The 17,458-nt window shown below is 41.6% G+C and overlaps 1 protein-coding gene across 3 annotated transcripts in view; it reads left to right on the forward strand.

Moving 5' to 3' along the window:
* The window catches only part of MAPKBP1 (mitogen-activated protein kinase binding protein 1), a 56,522-nt gene that overhangs the window by 17,675 nt on the left and 21,389 nt on the right, over positions 1–17,458 (forward strand). For all 3 annotated transcript variants that reach the window (XM_077127542.1, XM_077127544.1, XM_077127543.1), the window contains exon 3: positions 10,697–10,788. In XM_077127542.1, the coding sequence (XP_076983657.1) occupies positions 10,697–10,788 (92 nt within the window). The remainder of the gene's footprint in view (positions 1–10,696; positions 10,789–17,458) is intronic.

Genomic DNA, 17,458 nt, shown 5'->3' on the forward strand with positions numbered 1-17,458 from the left:
GGGCAGGTTTGAAAAACGTATTTCTAGCTTTCTTGTCTCTTGGGGCTTATGTCTAGGGTACCTCAAAGGTCACCTCTTCCCAAACAGTGGCAGACTTACATTTCTGAGAATCACTTTAGTCTGATTCTGAGCTCTAAACTGGGGAGCCTGGTTTTTCTGTCATGTTGTAAATTAGTTGTTTCTGAGAGCCTTCATGGTATAGAGAGTAAAACTGTAAATCAGCCATACTGGGTAGCATCCAAGAGCAGAGTAGAAGACCACTTCCGGAATGGCCATTTTGCCTTCCCTGCCTCTGATCAGATGCCACTTTGGATTCCGAAGAAACAGGAATAAGAGAGCTTGGTCATGGTCCATGCCTTCCCTTTTCCCCCATGTCCAGTTACCCACAGCCCACTGTTTTAAGATTTTGCACAAAGCCTTCAGGCCATGGGCTTCCTCTGTGGCTTTTATGTTAAGTGGCAATTCTCAGAATCTAGTGGAGAATCTGCTTTGTGAGATTAGAGTGTAACATGTGGGCAAAAGACAAACATAGTTATTCTTAACCTGCAGGAAGGGAGGGAAATACAGAGAGCTCTGCCTTGAACAGGTCTCTTACATGCTTGTTTTAGAAACAGCAAGCCCATGGTTTGGCTGGAATGACTTATAACTCAAGTATTTATAACTTGTATTGTGTGGGATTGAGAAGTAGGGGAAGGGAAAGGGGGGAAGAAAGGAGCTGGTGATGCTCATGGCAACAAAACAGACTGGTTTCCTCCCACTTGCTGGGGTTTCCTCACTGGTTTGAGGTTAGCCAAATCCTGTATGACCCCAGCGTTTTGTGACTTTGGCCTCAGCCAAATCCTGTATGACCCCAGCGTTTTGTGACTTTGGCCTCTTAGTACTACCTCAGGGGAGTAGCCAACTCCTATGCCATTGCAGACTCCCTTTAGTGGCCTGTGCTGGTTTGAAAGGAAGTATGCCCCCTAAGAAAAGCCATGTTTTGATATAAATCCCATTTCTTAAAGGTAGAATACTCCCTATTCAATACTGTATATTTGAAACTGTAATGAGATCATCTCCTAGGTGATGTGATTTAGTCAAGAATGGTTGTTTAACTGGATTAGGGGATGACATGTCTCCACCCATTTGAGTGGGTCTTGATTGGTTTATTGGAGTCCTATAAAAGAGGAAACATTTTGGAGATTCAGAGAGATTCAGAGAGAGCAGAGAATGCTGCAGCACCACGAAGCGGATAGTCCATTGGAGATGAAGAAGGAAAATGCCTCCCAGGGAGCTTCATGAAACCAGAAGCCAGGAGAGTAAGCTAGCAGATGACGCCGTATTCACCATGTGCTCTTCCAGCTGAGAGAGAGAAGCCCTGACTGTGTTCGCCATGTGCCTTCTCATTTGAGAGAGAAACCGTGAACTTCATTGGCCTTCTTGAACCAAGGTATCTTTCCCTGGATGCCTTTGATTGGACTTTTCAATAGACTTGTTTTAATTGGGACATTTTCTCGGCCTTAGAACTGTAAACTAGCAACTTATTAAATTCCTCTTTTAAAAAGCCATTCCATTTCTGGTATATTGCATTCTGGCAGCTAGCAAACTAGAACATGGCCCAACTACAAATCTGTAGGTCCAGGCAAGATGCTCTTCCCAAGCAGTCTCCTCCGACATTACTCCATAGATTGCCTCTTTCATTTGCCAGTTCCTTTCTCTTGCTCTGTGAACTGATCAGGTCTCTGGGCTAGAGAGAGAGACCAGAAAAACTTAGAAGGTTCTGCCTGTAGTTCCTGGTATACTCTGGAATTTAGGACGGCCTACCACCCTGTGGCTCTGAACTCTGGAAAAAACATCCCTTTTCTGGCCTCCTTCACTTTTAGCACTCACATCTGACTACCCCTTCCTTTTGGTGACTCCTTTCCATTGGTTTTCTGTTTCTCTTCCTCCCTTTCTGTTTTTATTTATTTTTTGCATGGGCAGGAATCAAACCTGGGTCTCCATCATGGCAGGTGAGAATTTTGCCTGCTGAGCCATAGTGGCCAGCCCTCTTCCTCCCTTTCTAACTTCCTGGCACCACTTCTTCTCCATATTCAAAAAATTATTATTTGCCAAGGTTCCGTCCTTAGTCTCTCTCTTTTCCTTCCTTTCCTTCCCTGCCTTCTTCTATCTCATTGTACTTCCAGTAGTGGTTTCCATCTCCTTGTGAATAGTTCTCAAATTCCTATTCCTGGTCCTGACCTTTCTCCCAAGCACTAATCCCATGTATATGTTTCTAAATTGAGTATTCTGTGGTTTCCCCTAAATACCCCTGAAGTACCTCAGATCCAACACATCTGAAACAGACATCATCACCTCCCTTCTTCCTTTGTCCAGACCCAGGTCCTTCTTTTGATGTCCCAATTTCTGTTCATGGCACCATCTTGTTCCCAATCTCTGAAATGAGTTCACAATTTGAGTCTTCTGTCGTTTACTTCCAGTGTTGTAGTGTTGGTCTTGTCAGTTCTATTTACTTCATGGCTTTTGACTCTAACATTTGTTTTTCACTTCCACTGTCTTCATGCTGGTCTAGAGCCTCATTACTTTTTGCCTGAACTATTGTAACCTCCTAATTAGGCTCCTTGCCTTTATGTATATCTTGTATACCTCATCACCAGATTCAGTTTTTTAAAGCACATTGTTGATTATGTCCCCTGCTTGAAATCCTTGGCTTCCCAAAGCCTACAACATTACTCCAAATCATTTAGTTCATGGCCCTCCATGATAGGGTCGCAGCCTACCTCTCCTGACTTACTCTCCTATACAGTCTCTTTCTCTCACCATTCCTTACCTGCTCTGTTATTTCCTGCTATAAAACTTCTGCATATGCAGTTTCTACTGAGAATATCTTCTGTCTGTTTTTGCACCTGTCAGAATCCTATCTACATTGCAAGGCCCTATCCAAACACCATCTCACCCTCCAAGAAACTTTTCTTTTTCTCCTTCCCTGATCCTAACAGAATACATCTTTCTTCCTTCTTTTTGTTTACTTGATTTCTCTCATCATATCCTTTATTGCTTTTTAGTTGTTATCTTTCCTAACAAATTTTAATTTTCTAGAGGGTAGAGCCTATTGTCTGTGTATTCATTTTAGGATTCCCCATAGCAGACCAGTGGCTTCTAACCTTTTTCTTTTTTTTAATGGTCATTTTAAATTCATTTACAAATAGACTTTATTTTTTAGAGCAGTTTTTGGTTTATGGAAAAATTAAACAGGAAGTACATGAGACTTCCCATGTACCCCCTTCCCACGCAAACACAGTTTCCCCAATTACTAATATCTTATATTAGTGTGGTACATTTATTACAATTGATGAACCAATGTTGATACACTGTAATTAACTTAAAAATTAAAATTAACCCTAACATAGTTTCTGTTAGGGTTCTTTCTTTTTTAATACAGTTCTGTGGGTTTTGACAAATGCTTAATGTCATGTATCCACCATTCAGTATCAGGGGAATATTTTGCCCTAAAACTGCTCTGTGTTCCATCTATTCATCCCTCTCTTCTCACACCCTGAACCCCTGCAAACCACTGATCTTTTAGTTGTTTCTGTAGTTTTGGCTTTTCCAGGATACCATGTATGAACTCATTTAGTATGTAGCCTTTCCAGATTGGCTTCTTTCACTTAGTAATATACCTCCATGTCTTTTTTGTGGCTTGATAGCTCATTTATTTTTGTCAGTGAGTAATATTGCATTGTATTGATGTACCACAATTTGTTTATCGATTCAACCTTTTTTGAGAACAAATTCACATCAAGAAATATATTTTACATTGTGACCTACTACACACACACGCACAAATGAAAGTTTCACCATCAGTACTTAGCCCTACTACATGCCATGAAGTGTATTTTCTGTTCGCTTTCATTTATTTTTCACTGAGTTGATTTCAAGACCCATTAATAGGTTACAGTCTTTCAAGTGGAAAACACTGTTCTAACTTGTATGAACGAGTAGTCTGTCTTTCACCTCTGAGCCACCTGTTTTTTCCACCCACTTTAATGAGAGCCAGAAGAGTACTTAAACACAACACTTGGTCTTATTCTTTTCTTCTCACTTGGAACTAGTCTATTATGAAGTTATCCCTTTATCTCATTCAAGTGAGGGCTGATTTTGCCTTCTTTTTTTTAGGAGCATATAATAGTACCTTGCCTAGTACATGTTGGCAGTGATGGGTATTCAAGCCCTCACATATACCTGTGGTAATTTTGCCTTCCAGCAGCCTTGCATAAGGGAAAGATGACACCCTCTTTCAGGTTGGTATAGGCTTTCCTCTATCTCATTCTCCATCTGCCAAAACAAAGGCTATTTCACAACTTGGGGATTCTCCCTGCTTTAAGGCTTCATTTTGGATTTTGAAGGAGATCACTGTAGAGTACAAAATCGGTGCTCTCTGCTTAGTTTTGAATTTTCACTTATACATGAAGTGATGTTCCTAGAAGTAAAGATGTTTGGATGACAGCTGCCTGTAACAGTTGTATCCTAAGTCACTAGCCATAAACAGTTCTCTAGGCTTCCATGTCTTTTGGACTCTTGCGTTGAAATTTGTGCCCTGAGGGTTTGGAGCTGAAGTTCCTGTCGGAGGTTGACTTTAGACCCCATTCCAGACTTTCAGGACAGCTGTTTTCTCATAACACCTCTTCCCTGCCTCAGTTTCATTAAATGATGCTTGGGGCCAGAGCACTCACACCGTGAGCTTGCTTCCTGACTTGAGAAGATGCTGTAGTATTCAGTAGAGGTTAAGCCATTGATTCTCCAAGAGTAGTCAGAGGACCCCTGCGATCCCTGAACCCTTTTAGGGAAGGGTTCTCTATTTTCCAACTGTATTTTCTTCATATACTTCAACTAGAATAACGTATTTTAACAGATTGAATGCAGATGCAGATATGAGAATCCAGCTGTCTTCTATTGAGCCAGTCATTAAAGAGATTTGCGTAAATGTAAAACAGTGACTTTTTTTGGTCATAATTTATAATATAGTAAATATCAATATATATATAACCTGCATAAACAAAAGCTCTTTGGGTCCTTGATAACTTCTAAGAGTATAAAGAGGTCCTGAGGCCAGCAAGCTTGAAAATCACTGGCCTAGGTCCTGCTGTGGTAACAAACAATCTCAAAGTGTCCATGGCTTAACCAATAGTTTATTTCTTGCTAATGCCGCACATTCACTTGGGTCAGCATAAGGGCTCTGTTTCTCACAGTTACCTGGGCACCCAGGCTGAGGGAGTCCTATCTTATTACCTGCTGCCATACTTAGTAATCAGGAAAAGGGATATCACATTAGTTATTGAAAGCTTCCACCAGGAAATAACATGCTGTGTTAGTTAGATTCAGTTGTCAACTTGGCCAGGTGAGCATACCTAATCTTGTTGCTGCGGACATAAGCCAACGGTACGTGAACCTCATCTGTTGCCAATTACATCTGCAGTCAGCTAGGAGGCGTGTCTGCTGCAATGAGTGACGTTTGACTTAATTGGCTGGTGCTTAAATGAGAGATTGCAAGGTAGCACAGCTAAGCAGCTCTGCATTCCTCATCTCAGCACTTGCAGCTCAGCCCAGGCCTTTGGAGATGCAGAAAGAAGTCACCCCGGGGAAAGTTGTTGGAACCCAGGGGCCTGGAGAGAAGACCAGCAGAGACCATCCTGTGCCTTCCACGTAAGAAAGAACCTCAGTGGAAAGTTAGCTGCCTTTCCTCTGAAGAACCAACAAAATAAATCCCCTTTTATTAAAAGCCAATCCATCTCTGGTGTGATGCATTCCGGCAGTTAGCAAACTAGAACACATGCCATATAAATGGCAGCCTTATAAGTACTTAAATGAGAAACCTAAATCAAATAAAAATACATATTGTTGAGTTCTTCATGCCCTTTCCCCGACATTTTTGAATCACTGAGTATCAGTGAAACAGCTTGAGAGAAGTCAGGGATGTGGATTACAGAAGGCTGTTGCTCATAAAGTACTGAACCCCAGCCACATCTTAGACTGGATTTTTTCTCTTATGTAACATTTATTGTACAATATTTAAGACATATCGTAAAGATATATGGAATGACAGAGTGAACTCTTGTGTATCTACCATCAGCTTAAGAAATAGAATGTTACCTGTACCATTAAGTTCCCTCTGTGTATGCCCTCAGCTGGTCGTGGGCTTTCTGTCACAACTGGTTTCAGATGCATTGTAGGGACAACTCTGTCTGCCTGATATACCCCAATTTTCAGAGGCTTACTCATGCCTGGTCTTTCGCTGCTCCTGAAGCCTCTGCTATTTGTTCATTAAATATTTATCAAGTGTCCATTATATGCCAGGCACTGTGTAAAGTGCTGGAGATAGATCAGTGAGTGACAGCCACTTAGATCCTGTCATTAAGGAGCTCACAGTCTGATGGGGAAGACATACAGTAAAAGTACATTGATAGAAATATAGTCAGTGTCACATCAATACCCAACTCTAAGTGCTATGAAGAAAAATAAAGCAGGACAAGTTGAATATGGAATGATGGCATTAAAGCTAGTCAGACAAGTCCTCTCGGAGGAAGAGACCTTTGAGCAAAGACTTGAGTGAACTGAAGGAGTGAGCTGTGTGAATGGCTGAAGGAGGAGCTTTTTAGCAGGAGGAATAGTATATGCAGAGGACTTGAGGCTACAACGTGCCTGAGGTGCTCAGATTAGCTGGGCTGGCTAGAGTAGAATGGGTGAGGAGGAGAGTGTAGGAAATAAGGTCAGAGAGATAGCCGGAGGTGAGAGATTTAGGGCGTTGTAAACCTGGGTAAAGTATTTGGATTTGAACTTGAGGGAAATGGGAAGGCATTGGAGGATTTTGAGCAGATTAATGACATAGTCTTATTTATACTGTAAAAGAATCACTCTGGCCTGCCATGATGAGAAAAGACAGTAGGGATCAAGGACTGAAGCAAGGAGACCAAGTTAGGAATCACAGCCAGAGTCCAAGTGAGAGATAGATGTGGCTTGAAATCAGTAGTATGCTGGTAAATGCTTACAGACTCCTCAAGGTATAAGGGGGGAGTGGGGGGTAGGGGAAGCCCTGATTTGTAGTTTTTGCCGATTTCCCTGGTGCAGATACTCTCACTGGGGCCATTTCAAGCTACCAGTGTGCTATCACTGACTATGGAGGTGGGGAAAGATATACACAATCAGCTCTCCTGAGCTGATGCAAACTGGCTCCAGCACACCGCTGCTTGAATTTAATATTTAGCCTATGGTGTGTTTGCGGGAGGTATCAAGGTTTGTTTCCGTTTCCTAGGGCAGGCAGAAGCGTTACAACCTTTTTGGAAAGAGAGAACGGGGAGAAGGTTATCAGAGGGAGAGAGAGTATTAGTTTATTAAAGTCCATATTCTTGGAGCCTTACAAAAGAAGCCTAGATGTTGGAGGCCTTGCAGGAACTCTGGAGTCTGAGATCTTTTGAAAATGGAGCTTAACCCAAAACCGCCCTGCAAACAGGAAGCTGGTTTGAGTTGAGAACATAAAATAAAAACCAGCTGATGCTCCTAAATGTTTTTCCCCCTGCTCCTCCCCCTCCACAGAACTAAAGGAAACTGCCTTTTCTTCCTTAGATAACTACTCAGAAAGCCAGGAAAAACCAAAAGCCATAAATCCTTTGAAAATTAGCCAAGCTCTGAGTCCAAGCAAACTCCTGCCCATGTGGTATTCGTAGCATGGAAATGTGTTCCATTGCCCAGAGTCCTATAGAGGAAAGGAACGAGGAACACACAAGTGCCATAGATCAGAGCTTGTCACTCAGGCCTGGCAGAAAAAGAAGGTTGTACCAGTGCTTCTCAAACTGGAGCTTTTAGTCCTTTTGTCGGTCATGAAATCAATATAGTAGGCCTTGACCAGAATTATTTTTTAATGAAATAGAATACAATAGAAAATAGAGTTTATCACATACAATAAGAATAAGTATTGTTTTGTGAAACTTTTCAGTTTCATACACCTATATATATGTATGCATATATATGTGTGTGTACATTTTTACATGTCTGGATCATGATATAAAATGTTATTTTACTATGGGTCATGGTCAAAAAAGTTTGATAAACCCTGGTCTCCATGCCTCTTTAAAAAGTCCAAGATAGTTTCAGAATGTATCCTCCTATCTAAATTCCTGTCAGAAGGAAGGGCAGCTGAATACCAACAGACTGGTCTGGTTCTTTAGTTAAGCTGAAACATAAGGGAAAGATCGATGCAAATTGGAACCCACAGGATTTTTCTGAAATTAAGTTAGCTTGAAGAGAATAGAAGTTGACCAGCTTTTTAGCTCCCTGCACTTGATTTGTATCCTTTCCCATCCACATGGTTAATGCTGACTTCTGGCTCCACACTCTTCTCTTCAGTAGGCATTTGGTACAGCAGGAATGTTCCCAAGTTCCCCTCCCACCAGGATAGTAAGGGCACAGTATCCAGGATGAGGGAGTGGTGACCTGAACTGAATATACATTTTTCCAGGATGATTTTGTACTCTACAGTCAGTCCGTGGTGCTCAGGCCTTTCAAAAGGTGACTGGGTCCCAGAGTGTCATTAAGCTAAGAAAATACAGGAGGAGGCATAAGTTAGGGCAAACTATCAATAATGTTTAGGGTGGGCTAAAGTTAATTTATCCCACAAGAAGAGTAGGAATTCAGATAGACCTAAGTGTAACTGACAAGTTTAATGCTTGCCAGGTGGCTATGGATTGGTTTGGTGTCCTTAACTGCTTCTATCCGTGAGTTAGAGCCAAGTTGGAATTCCTATCTATATCTTTGAGACGCACAAAAGACTCTTGGTAACCTTTCTGGGAATGGGTTTTAACCACAATGTCCTGGTAGACTTATTTTGGTTTTGAGCTACCACAGAGCATTTCTTTCCAACCTAATTCAAACTAAAACAGTCCTCAGATATTAAAATTTAAACTGGCGCTCTAGGAACACGTTGAATTCTCCAGATGGAGCAGTAAGAGAGGAGAGTCCTTAAACCATCCTAATTGGTTCTTGTATTAACCTTTAGAAACTGGTCTGAGCTAGGGGTAGACCACCTTTCCAATATATGAATATTCCTGAAGTGTTTCTAGTTCATCTTATCCTCCTAGGGCTTCCAAGACTCTCCCCAGAGCCAGAGTTTTCACAGAGTAACCCGAGATCATGGACATTCTGCATTCAGAAGCCCATCTCTCTGAGGAAGACCAAGTACATCCCCGAGGAGGGCCAGTGTTAGAGCAGCCTGGACATGGAATGACAGATGAGCTGTTCCATAGCAGAGAGTGAAGTAGAGTGACAAGCAGAAGGTTACAGGGCCAGATTCTCACATGGGCCCACCTAGCAGAAAGACCAGTGAACTAATTTGAGGTTAGTCCATTGTGGGTCCTGGTGACTGCAGGCAGTTCAGGATAGCAATAGTGGCAATGAGAGTATTGATGAATGCCTCAGTGTGGCCATGACCTCTCAGAATCTCTGAGTACTTTATTCTTGTTTACCTTCCATCTCTGTGGGAGTTGTGGCTTAATAGTTAGAGTACTCTGAGCATCTGTGCTTTGCAAAACACAGAATTAAGCCATGTTTCTGCCTCTTTGACTTCATAGTCTGTTTAAACTGGCAGATATTTGAACAAGTGGGTGTAGTCCTCTTATGTAAGGAAGAACTTGATGGAATATAAAGATCAGGGACATTGAGTTACCTAATTGATACCTAAGAATCTTCTGACTCTTGGTTGATTAGAGTAGCCATTCCCTTCATTCCTGCCAAAGCACAAAGATCAGTGACCTTCTAAGTTATACCCAAAAGAATTGAAAACAGGAACTTGAGCGGATACTTATACACTAGTGTTTGTAGCCACATTATTTACAGTGGCCAGAAGGTGGAAACAACCCAAGTGCTCATCAAAAGATGACTGGATAAACAAAATGTGATATATACATACAATTCCTTTTTATTTGCATAAAAAGGAATGAAGTTCTGATGCATGCTACAACATGGATGTACCTTGAAATCATTATGTTGAGTGAAATAAGCTAGAAACAAGATGACAAATATTATATGATCTCACTAATATGAAGTATCTAGAATAAGAAAATTCATAGAGACAGAAAGTAGATTGGAGGTTACCAGGGGCTGGGTGGGGGAAGGGAGAATGGGGAGTTATTACTTAATGGGTACAGGGTTTGTGTTTGGAGTCATGAAGGAGTCTTGGTAATTAGATGGTGGCGATGGTGGCACAGCATTGTGAATGCAGTTAATACCACTGAAGTGTACACTTAAAAGCGGTTAAAATAGGGAATTTTGTGTTATATATATATATTAGCACAATAAAGGAAGAAAGAAAAAAGATCACCAACCCAAAAGCCCAGTCTGTTTACCCAATGCTCTGTCTTATAAACAGTGCTTTCCTGGATTGGGGGAATGCTTGTTCCTCTATGGCCATGAACTGTGGTTTAAATCTAACTAGTGGATTTTCTTTCCCAATCTTTCCCAGACTGAGTCCTGCTAAAACAGGCTGAAACACTCTTGCTTTTCCCCATGTGATCAGGAGGCTATGGCCAGAACAGCACCTGGGGATGAAGATCGAGTATCAGGAAAATAGTGGGCACTACAGGATGGTCCCTGGTGCCTTCAGCACCTCCTTACTGTCCCTGTCTTCACTTTGTCTATAACTTTTCTCCTCTTTGTCTTACTTTAACAGGTGACCTTGGAGAAGGTGCTGGGAATAACAGTATCTGGAGGCAGAGGACTTGCCTGTGACCCCCGGTCAGGTTTAGTTGCCTACCCAGCTGGGTAAGTGTCTTAAAAGAGATCTTATTGCATGGGAGTTTACAGCCTTGATAAACCAGTTGGGGTGGGCAAGATTTTACTAATATTTTCTGGGCAATATACCCAGATTAATTTTTGGTCCCCATTTCTGTAAAGGAGATATAGGGCCAGGTAAAGGTTCTTTGTTGAGTATTGACCTTGTCGCCATCTGTCCTGCTTTTTGGCCATTCACGCGCATCCACCCACACTTATAGAGTCACACATTTTATTATGCACAGCTCCCAACACCATCTTCATAACTACTTTCTAGCCATTTCATTAACAATTTGATTATATATGTAGAATGGAATGATCATATGGTAAGAATGTTTGTATTTGCTTATGTTTAAAATATTAAAAAATTAATTTAAAAAAAGTAAAAAAAAAAAGATGTAATTAACATACCATACAATTCACCCACTTACAGATTACAATTCATTGGGTTTTAGAATATTCACAGGGTTGTGCAGGCATCACCACAATCAGTTTTAGAACATTTTCATTACCTCAAAGAAGCTACATACACATTCGCAATCATTCCCCGTTTCCCACCAAGTTCTCCAGCCCTGGCAACCACTAATTAACTTTCTGTCTTTATAGATTTGCCTATTCTGGACACTTGATATAGATGGAATTATATAATATGTGAACTTTTGTTACTGATTTCTTTAGTTTAGCATAATGTTTTCAAGCTATATATATATTGTAGCATATATCAGTAACGTATTCCTTTTTATTGCCAGTAGTATTCCATATATGGTTATACCACATTTTTATCAATTGATAGACATTTGAGTTGTTTCCATTTTTTGCCTGTAGTGCATAATGCTGCTGTGAACATTTATCTCCTCTAGTCAAAAGTAGAAGAAAAGGGCATTTGGGCTGGCATTTTTCCCTTGCTGCCTTTTTACTCCTCTGCTCCTACAAGTGAGAAATGCCCAACCATAGTTTCTGTAGACTTTTTTCAGAAGTGTTTCCTTTTGGAAACATGAGACTGCCCCTACTGCTTCTGGTTCTCTCTGTCAAGCTCTGTTCCTTGCTGATGGACACAGGGATATTAGATGAGAAGGGCTCTGCTTTACCTTTCTTAACCCAATCAGCAACTTGGGAGATGCCTAATGTTATTTTTTTGTACAATGAAATGATTTGCTTAGTTTTATCATCAGATCAAAAAGTTACCTTTATTAAGAGCTTAATCTGTACCAGGTACTGTGTTAAGCACTTTAAGTGAATTATCTTAATAATATTCAGAAGAATCCTTTGAGGTTGGTACTTCTACCATCCCCATGTTTTAGAGGAGGAAACTGAGATTTGAGGGCATAATCAACTTGCTTTGGGTCACACAGCTAGTAAGCGTCTGTACTGGGATTCTTAACGATGTTATGTGGAGGGGGAAGATGAGATATTCTACTTATTTTTAAAAGATGCTTTTCCTTGAAGCTTGTCTACCTGCCTTCATTGAGTAGAGCCCAATTTATGGGCAGCTCAGTATGTGCCAGGAAACAGACTTATCAGCCCCTGGGTTAGTCTCCCTCTTCAGTGGCCCTCTGGTGTTTGATGTCTGTGGGGGGCCTTCTGTTGGAGCTGTACTGCTATCTGGTGAGAGACTGAGCCAGCCTCATCTAGAAGCAAGCTGATGAATGACCTCCATAGCAAAATAACAGCCTGCCTCAGGGGAATTCCACTCATTCCAATTTCTGCCTGGGGAAGCCAGGTTCTTTCTTGTTGGAGGTGGGGCTGAGGTTAGATGTAGGATTAGCAGGAAAGGCCTGGAGTGCTGCTCCCTGCATGCTGAAGCCCTGTGTCTCTGCTCTGGGAAATGTGAAGCCCTGCTTCCCTCTTTCTTCTCCACAATCCCCTGCCCCCAGGCCTGGCGCCATGAAGGGTGTGTACCCATGTTTATTGGAGGATCCAGCCTGGCACTTGTGCCTAGGAGTTATCCTTGCTGGTAGTGTATGGAGATCTCCCTGCTGTAATCTCTAATGGGTGTTCCTGGTGAAGTTCAAGCGCCCTGGACCGTGCCCCTGATCTGTGCCCTGATCTTTTGATTTCCTAGAACTTCATGTTCTCTCTTTGCAGATGGCTCCTGGTATTTTAGTTTTTTCTTTGTGCTGGAGTCCCCCGATATGCCTCCAGGGTGTCTGGGGGCCACCAGAGTCTTGTGAGCTGAAGCAGGTTCTTTCCCTTCCTCCCTCCCTTTTCTATTTTGTGAACCTAACACCAGCCCTCCCCCACTCTCCATTTCTTGTTCCTATACTGTTTGTTGCTCTAGGAGCCAGCTCAGGTATCCTAGAAACAAGGAGAGAAACAAAGCTCAGAAAATTCTCCCAGAGGCCTGGAGGCAATATCAAACCAAAACAAAGTTTTTTGAAAGGAAATGAAACAGCACAGGGAATAGAAGGGTGTGTTTGTCAGACTGAGGTGAATTGAGCTCCCGGTTAAAAGTATGGCCTCTCTGGGCAGAGGTCCCTAAGTTTTAGTGGCCCCTGCATCTTATCTCTAGAGTTCTCCCTTTGGTGTGGTTTTCTTACTGGACAAAGGCCATGAATTCTTTGTCGGAGGAGCTCAACAACCAATTCCTGAGACACCAGAGTTTCAAAGAGAGAAAGTGTTTATACTAGGCCGTAGTAGGAGAGCAGATGACCTAGTGGCCCAATATCTGTCTCCCTGAACTGCAGTACCCAGAATACAGCAGCAAATAAGTCAAACAGGGCCCCTGCTTTTGTGATGTTTAGGTTCAATAAAGGGGAGCAGTCATTGAATTCCAAGTAGCTAGAGAGGACCACAAACAATGATGCTCTAGAAAATGTCCTAGACTCATTATCTCTTAGAATAATTAAAGCCTTAAAGTATTCCCTTTGGGAGTGAATCTTGAGGGCCAGATTGTAATTCCATACCTGGATAAGAACCCTAATAGGATAAGATCTAGTATCCAGCAAGTCCTGCATAGGATGTCATAGTTGGAGTTCCTATTGCAACTGCAAACTCCCTAATATAGCCCTTTCCTTATTTTTGGGTCCCTTTCAAGGAAACAACTAGGAATGCCATGCTAGGTATTTTGCACTTTACCTTCTTCAGTTCTCACAATCTTGTGATGTAGGTATTAATATTCCTGCTGAGGGATGATAATGAGGAAGCAGGTTCTAAGAAATTGTGGCACATGCCCAAGATTACACAGCATGTTAGCAGCCAAGTTTACCTGACCCCAGTGTTTTTGCTCTTTCTGCCACACTGCACATGAACATCACTGAGTCCTAAATACCTGAGGTAGGGGAGAGCTGTGGACCTGCCTGGGAGCCCAACTTCCCAGATTGGCACTCAGGACACTCCTGGGTCATCAGGGCATTAAGATCTTATAGCTAGTGACTTAACCTCAAGATTTATTCATTCATGCACAAGTATTTATTGAGTACCTATCTTCAAGGCCTAAACAAAACATAAAAATGCCATCTTCACAGAGCTGGCAATCTAGTGGGAGAATATAGATAGTAAACAAAAAGTAAATTGTATAGAATGTTACAAGGTTGATGTCAGCTGTGGAACAAGGGTAAACAATGAAAGGAAATAGGGAATGTGGGGTTGGGGAGTGGGGGGTGAGGTTGTAATGCTAAACGGGTAAATGACATTTGAGGAAGGCTTGAAGGACTTTGGGTGTGCCACTGGCCTGGGCCTAAGTCACCCTCTGATTTTTTTTCCCCCCACTTTTTTTATTGTATAGTATAACATAAGTACAAGCAAAGAAAGAAAAAAGCAGTAGTTTTCAAAGCACTCTTCAACAAGTAGTTTACAGGACAGATCTCAGAGTTTGTCATGGGCTACCGTACCATCATCTCAGATTTTTCTTTCTAGTTGCTCCAAAGCGTTGGAAGCTAGAAGGAATAAATATTTTTTTATCATCACAATTGACTTTTTTTTTCTTTTTTGTGAAAAATAATGTGTATACCAAGAAGCAATAAATTTCAAAGCGCAGCTCAACAATTAGTTGTAGAACAGATTTCAGAGTTTGGTATGAGTTTCAATTCCACAATTTTAGGGTTTTGCTTCTAGCTGCTCAAAGCTACTGGAAACTAAAAGAAAAATCAGTATAATGGATTCAGCAATCATACTCGTTGTTAAATCCTACTTTCTCTGTATAATGCCACCATCACCTTTGGTCTTTCTCCCACTCTTTAGGGGTATTTGGGCTATGCCCATTCTAACTTTTTCATGTTGGAAGGGGTTTTTCAATAATACGGGGAAAAGAGATAGAACTAGCTGATGTTCTGGAGAGGCTGGCTCCTCTAGGTTTCAGGACCTATCTGGTCCAGGGACCCATCTGGAGGTTGTAGGTTTCTGAAAAGTGACCCTAGTGCATAGAACCTTCGTAGAAGCTTATATAATACCCTAGGTGTTCTTTAGGAATGGCAGGAATAATTTTGGTTGAGATTTGGCAAGTTATGGTAGGTAACAATATCTAGCTGAAGAATGACCTCCAGGGTAGCCTCTCAACTCTATTTGAACTCTCTCAGCCACTAATACCTTATTTGTTAACACTTCTTTTCCCCCTTTTGGTCAGGATGACATTGTTTATCCCCACCCTCTGATTTTACCTGGTCTGAAAGAAGGAGCTCAAAGGTGCTGGATCTCTGGTTGAAACTTCTGGGTATTGCCCCCTTTTTGGTGTTGCTATAGTCATTGCTCACTCCAGGGTTCATTTGTCTCTGTTTTCTGGAGGATGAAGGATAGGAAGTGGATCCTGTGGGAATGCTGGATTCTTCATGAGGGCTGCATGCCTGAACCTGTCTGGGGAAAGGGGCTGTTGAGGGTTTGGCCCTTTGTGGGCAGTTGGCTCAGCACCTGGCATTAATGCTCCACAACCTCACTCCCCTGCATTGAGGCCATGAGACACTGAGGTTTTATAGTCCCCCTGTGAGTAAACAATCTCCCTGTATCCTTAGGTTCTGAGTTACTGGACTCAGCCAGTTGAACCAGCCTAGCCCTTAGGTTAAAGATTCAGCCAGCACTTCTTCCTGGGCGCATGTGAAGATGACTGCTTGTGGTGCAGGAAAGGGTCAAAGGACATGGAGGTAGAGGGTCAAAGATTGAGCCCCATCCACCTCTTCCTCACAGACTGCAGAGCTTGGTTAGAGGTCACCAAGAAGACTGAGGAATCTCCCACATCAGTGTTTCTGAGGTCTGTTCTCATGGAGGACCTCAACAAGCTGGGCAGAGAGGGTGCCTTTGACATGTTTGCTAAGTTCTGCCCTCTTGTGAACATCTGCATTATTGTTCCATTGAATGGAGCTGTGACCATGGATCAGTCTCTCTCTATCACTTTCTGTATTGGAACATTTTCAAATATGAGTAAGTAGGAGAAAAAATTTCAACTTAAGTGCTCACCTGTTTGTGTTTCCCTGCCTTGCCCAACTCTTCCATGCCATACTGAGAATTTCTCAGGATGTGCTGGGGTGGAGTGGGGTGCTAGAGAGGGGAAGGGATACCTCTTCTTCCTCTAACCAATCATCTTTCTATTTACATTGTATCTTTAAATACACACTCACACATCTGTCACTGCTCTCCCTCCTCCTTCCACCATGGCATTGAACTTCTTTTTCAAATGTTGGGTAAAGGGAAGGAGAAAACAGAAGATGTGGCCCACTAAGACTCAGAATTTGTGTGCAGTAACTTGGAAAGTAGTTTTTATTTTTTTCTCAAAAAATGCAGTTTTATTGAGATATATTCTCACACTATACAAACCATTCAAAGTATACAATCAGTGGTTTACAGTATTATCACATAGTTGTGCATATAAACCTTTGATCAATTTTAGAACATTTTCATTACTCCAGAAAAGAAAAAAAAAAAAAAGAAACACCCAGATCCTCCTATACCCCATATCCACCCTGATCATTGACCCATAGTATTGGTGTAGTAACAAATGTTGCTGTTCTTGAAAGAGTATTAAAATATTACTGTTAGCTATAGTTATAACTATAGTTATCGTTAGAAATAAGTACATTTCCCGTAAACCTCTCTATTATTAACTCCTTCTTATAGTGTCATACATTTGTTCTAGTTCATGAAAGAACTTTTTAATATTTGTAGAATTAATCATGGGCATTTTTCACCACAAGATTCACTGTGTTATGCATTATCATGTTTTAACCTCCAGTTTTCCTTCTTGTGACATACATGACTCTAAACTTCCCTTTTCCACCACATTCACACACCATTCAGCGCTATTATTCTCACAAAAATGTGTTGCCGTCACTCTGTCCATTTCCAAACGTTTAAGTTCAAGCTAGTTACCATTCTGCTCATATTGAACAACCGCTCATCATTCTTTAACCTCACTCCGTATTGGAAAGTGTTTTAAGCAGTCTAATGGTCTGTCCTTTTAAGGCCACACTGTTGCTTTGGGATGATGAGTTCAAGGAAAAATTCAAAAGCTTACCATAGAGTTTTCATCACCTACATTTTCTAGAATTGTTATCTGGCTGGATGGATTGATTATGCATCAGATTTATTCTAGTGGGCCTTTGCCATGATTCATATGCAAGTGATTAGAAAGCTAAGTAACCTATAATCACTCAGAAAAGAAGCCTTTTCTAGAGAGATGAGCCTGCAGAGGGATTCTTCAGCAAGTCTGTAAGAAAGCAAGAAAATTAAAAAAACA

This window comes from Tamandua tetradactyla, chromosome 14 (assembly GCF_023851605.1).
Source record: "Tamandua tetradactyla isolate mTamTet1 chromosome 14, mTamTet1.pri, whole genome shotgun sequence".
Taxonomy (NCBI): domain Eukaryota; kingdom Metazoa; phylum Chordata; class Mammalia; order Pilosa; family Myrmecophagidae; genus Tamandua; species Tamandua tetradactyla.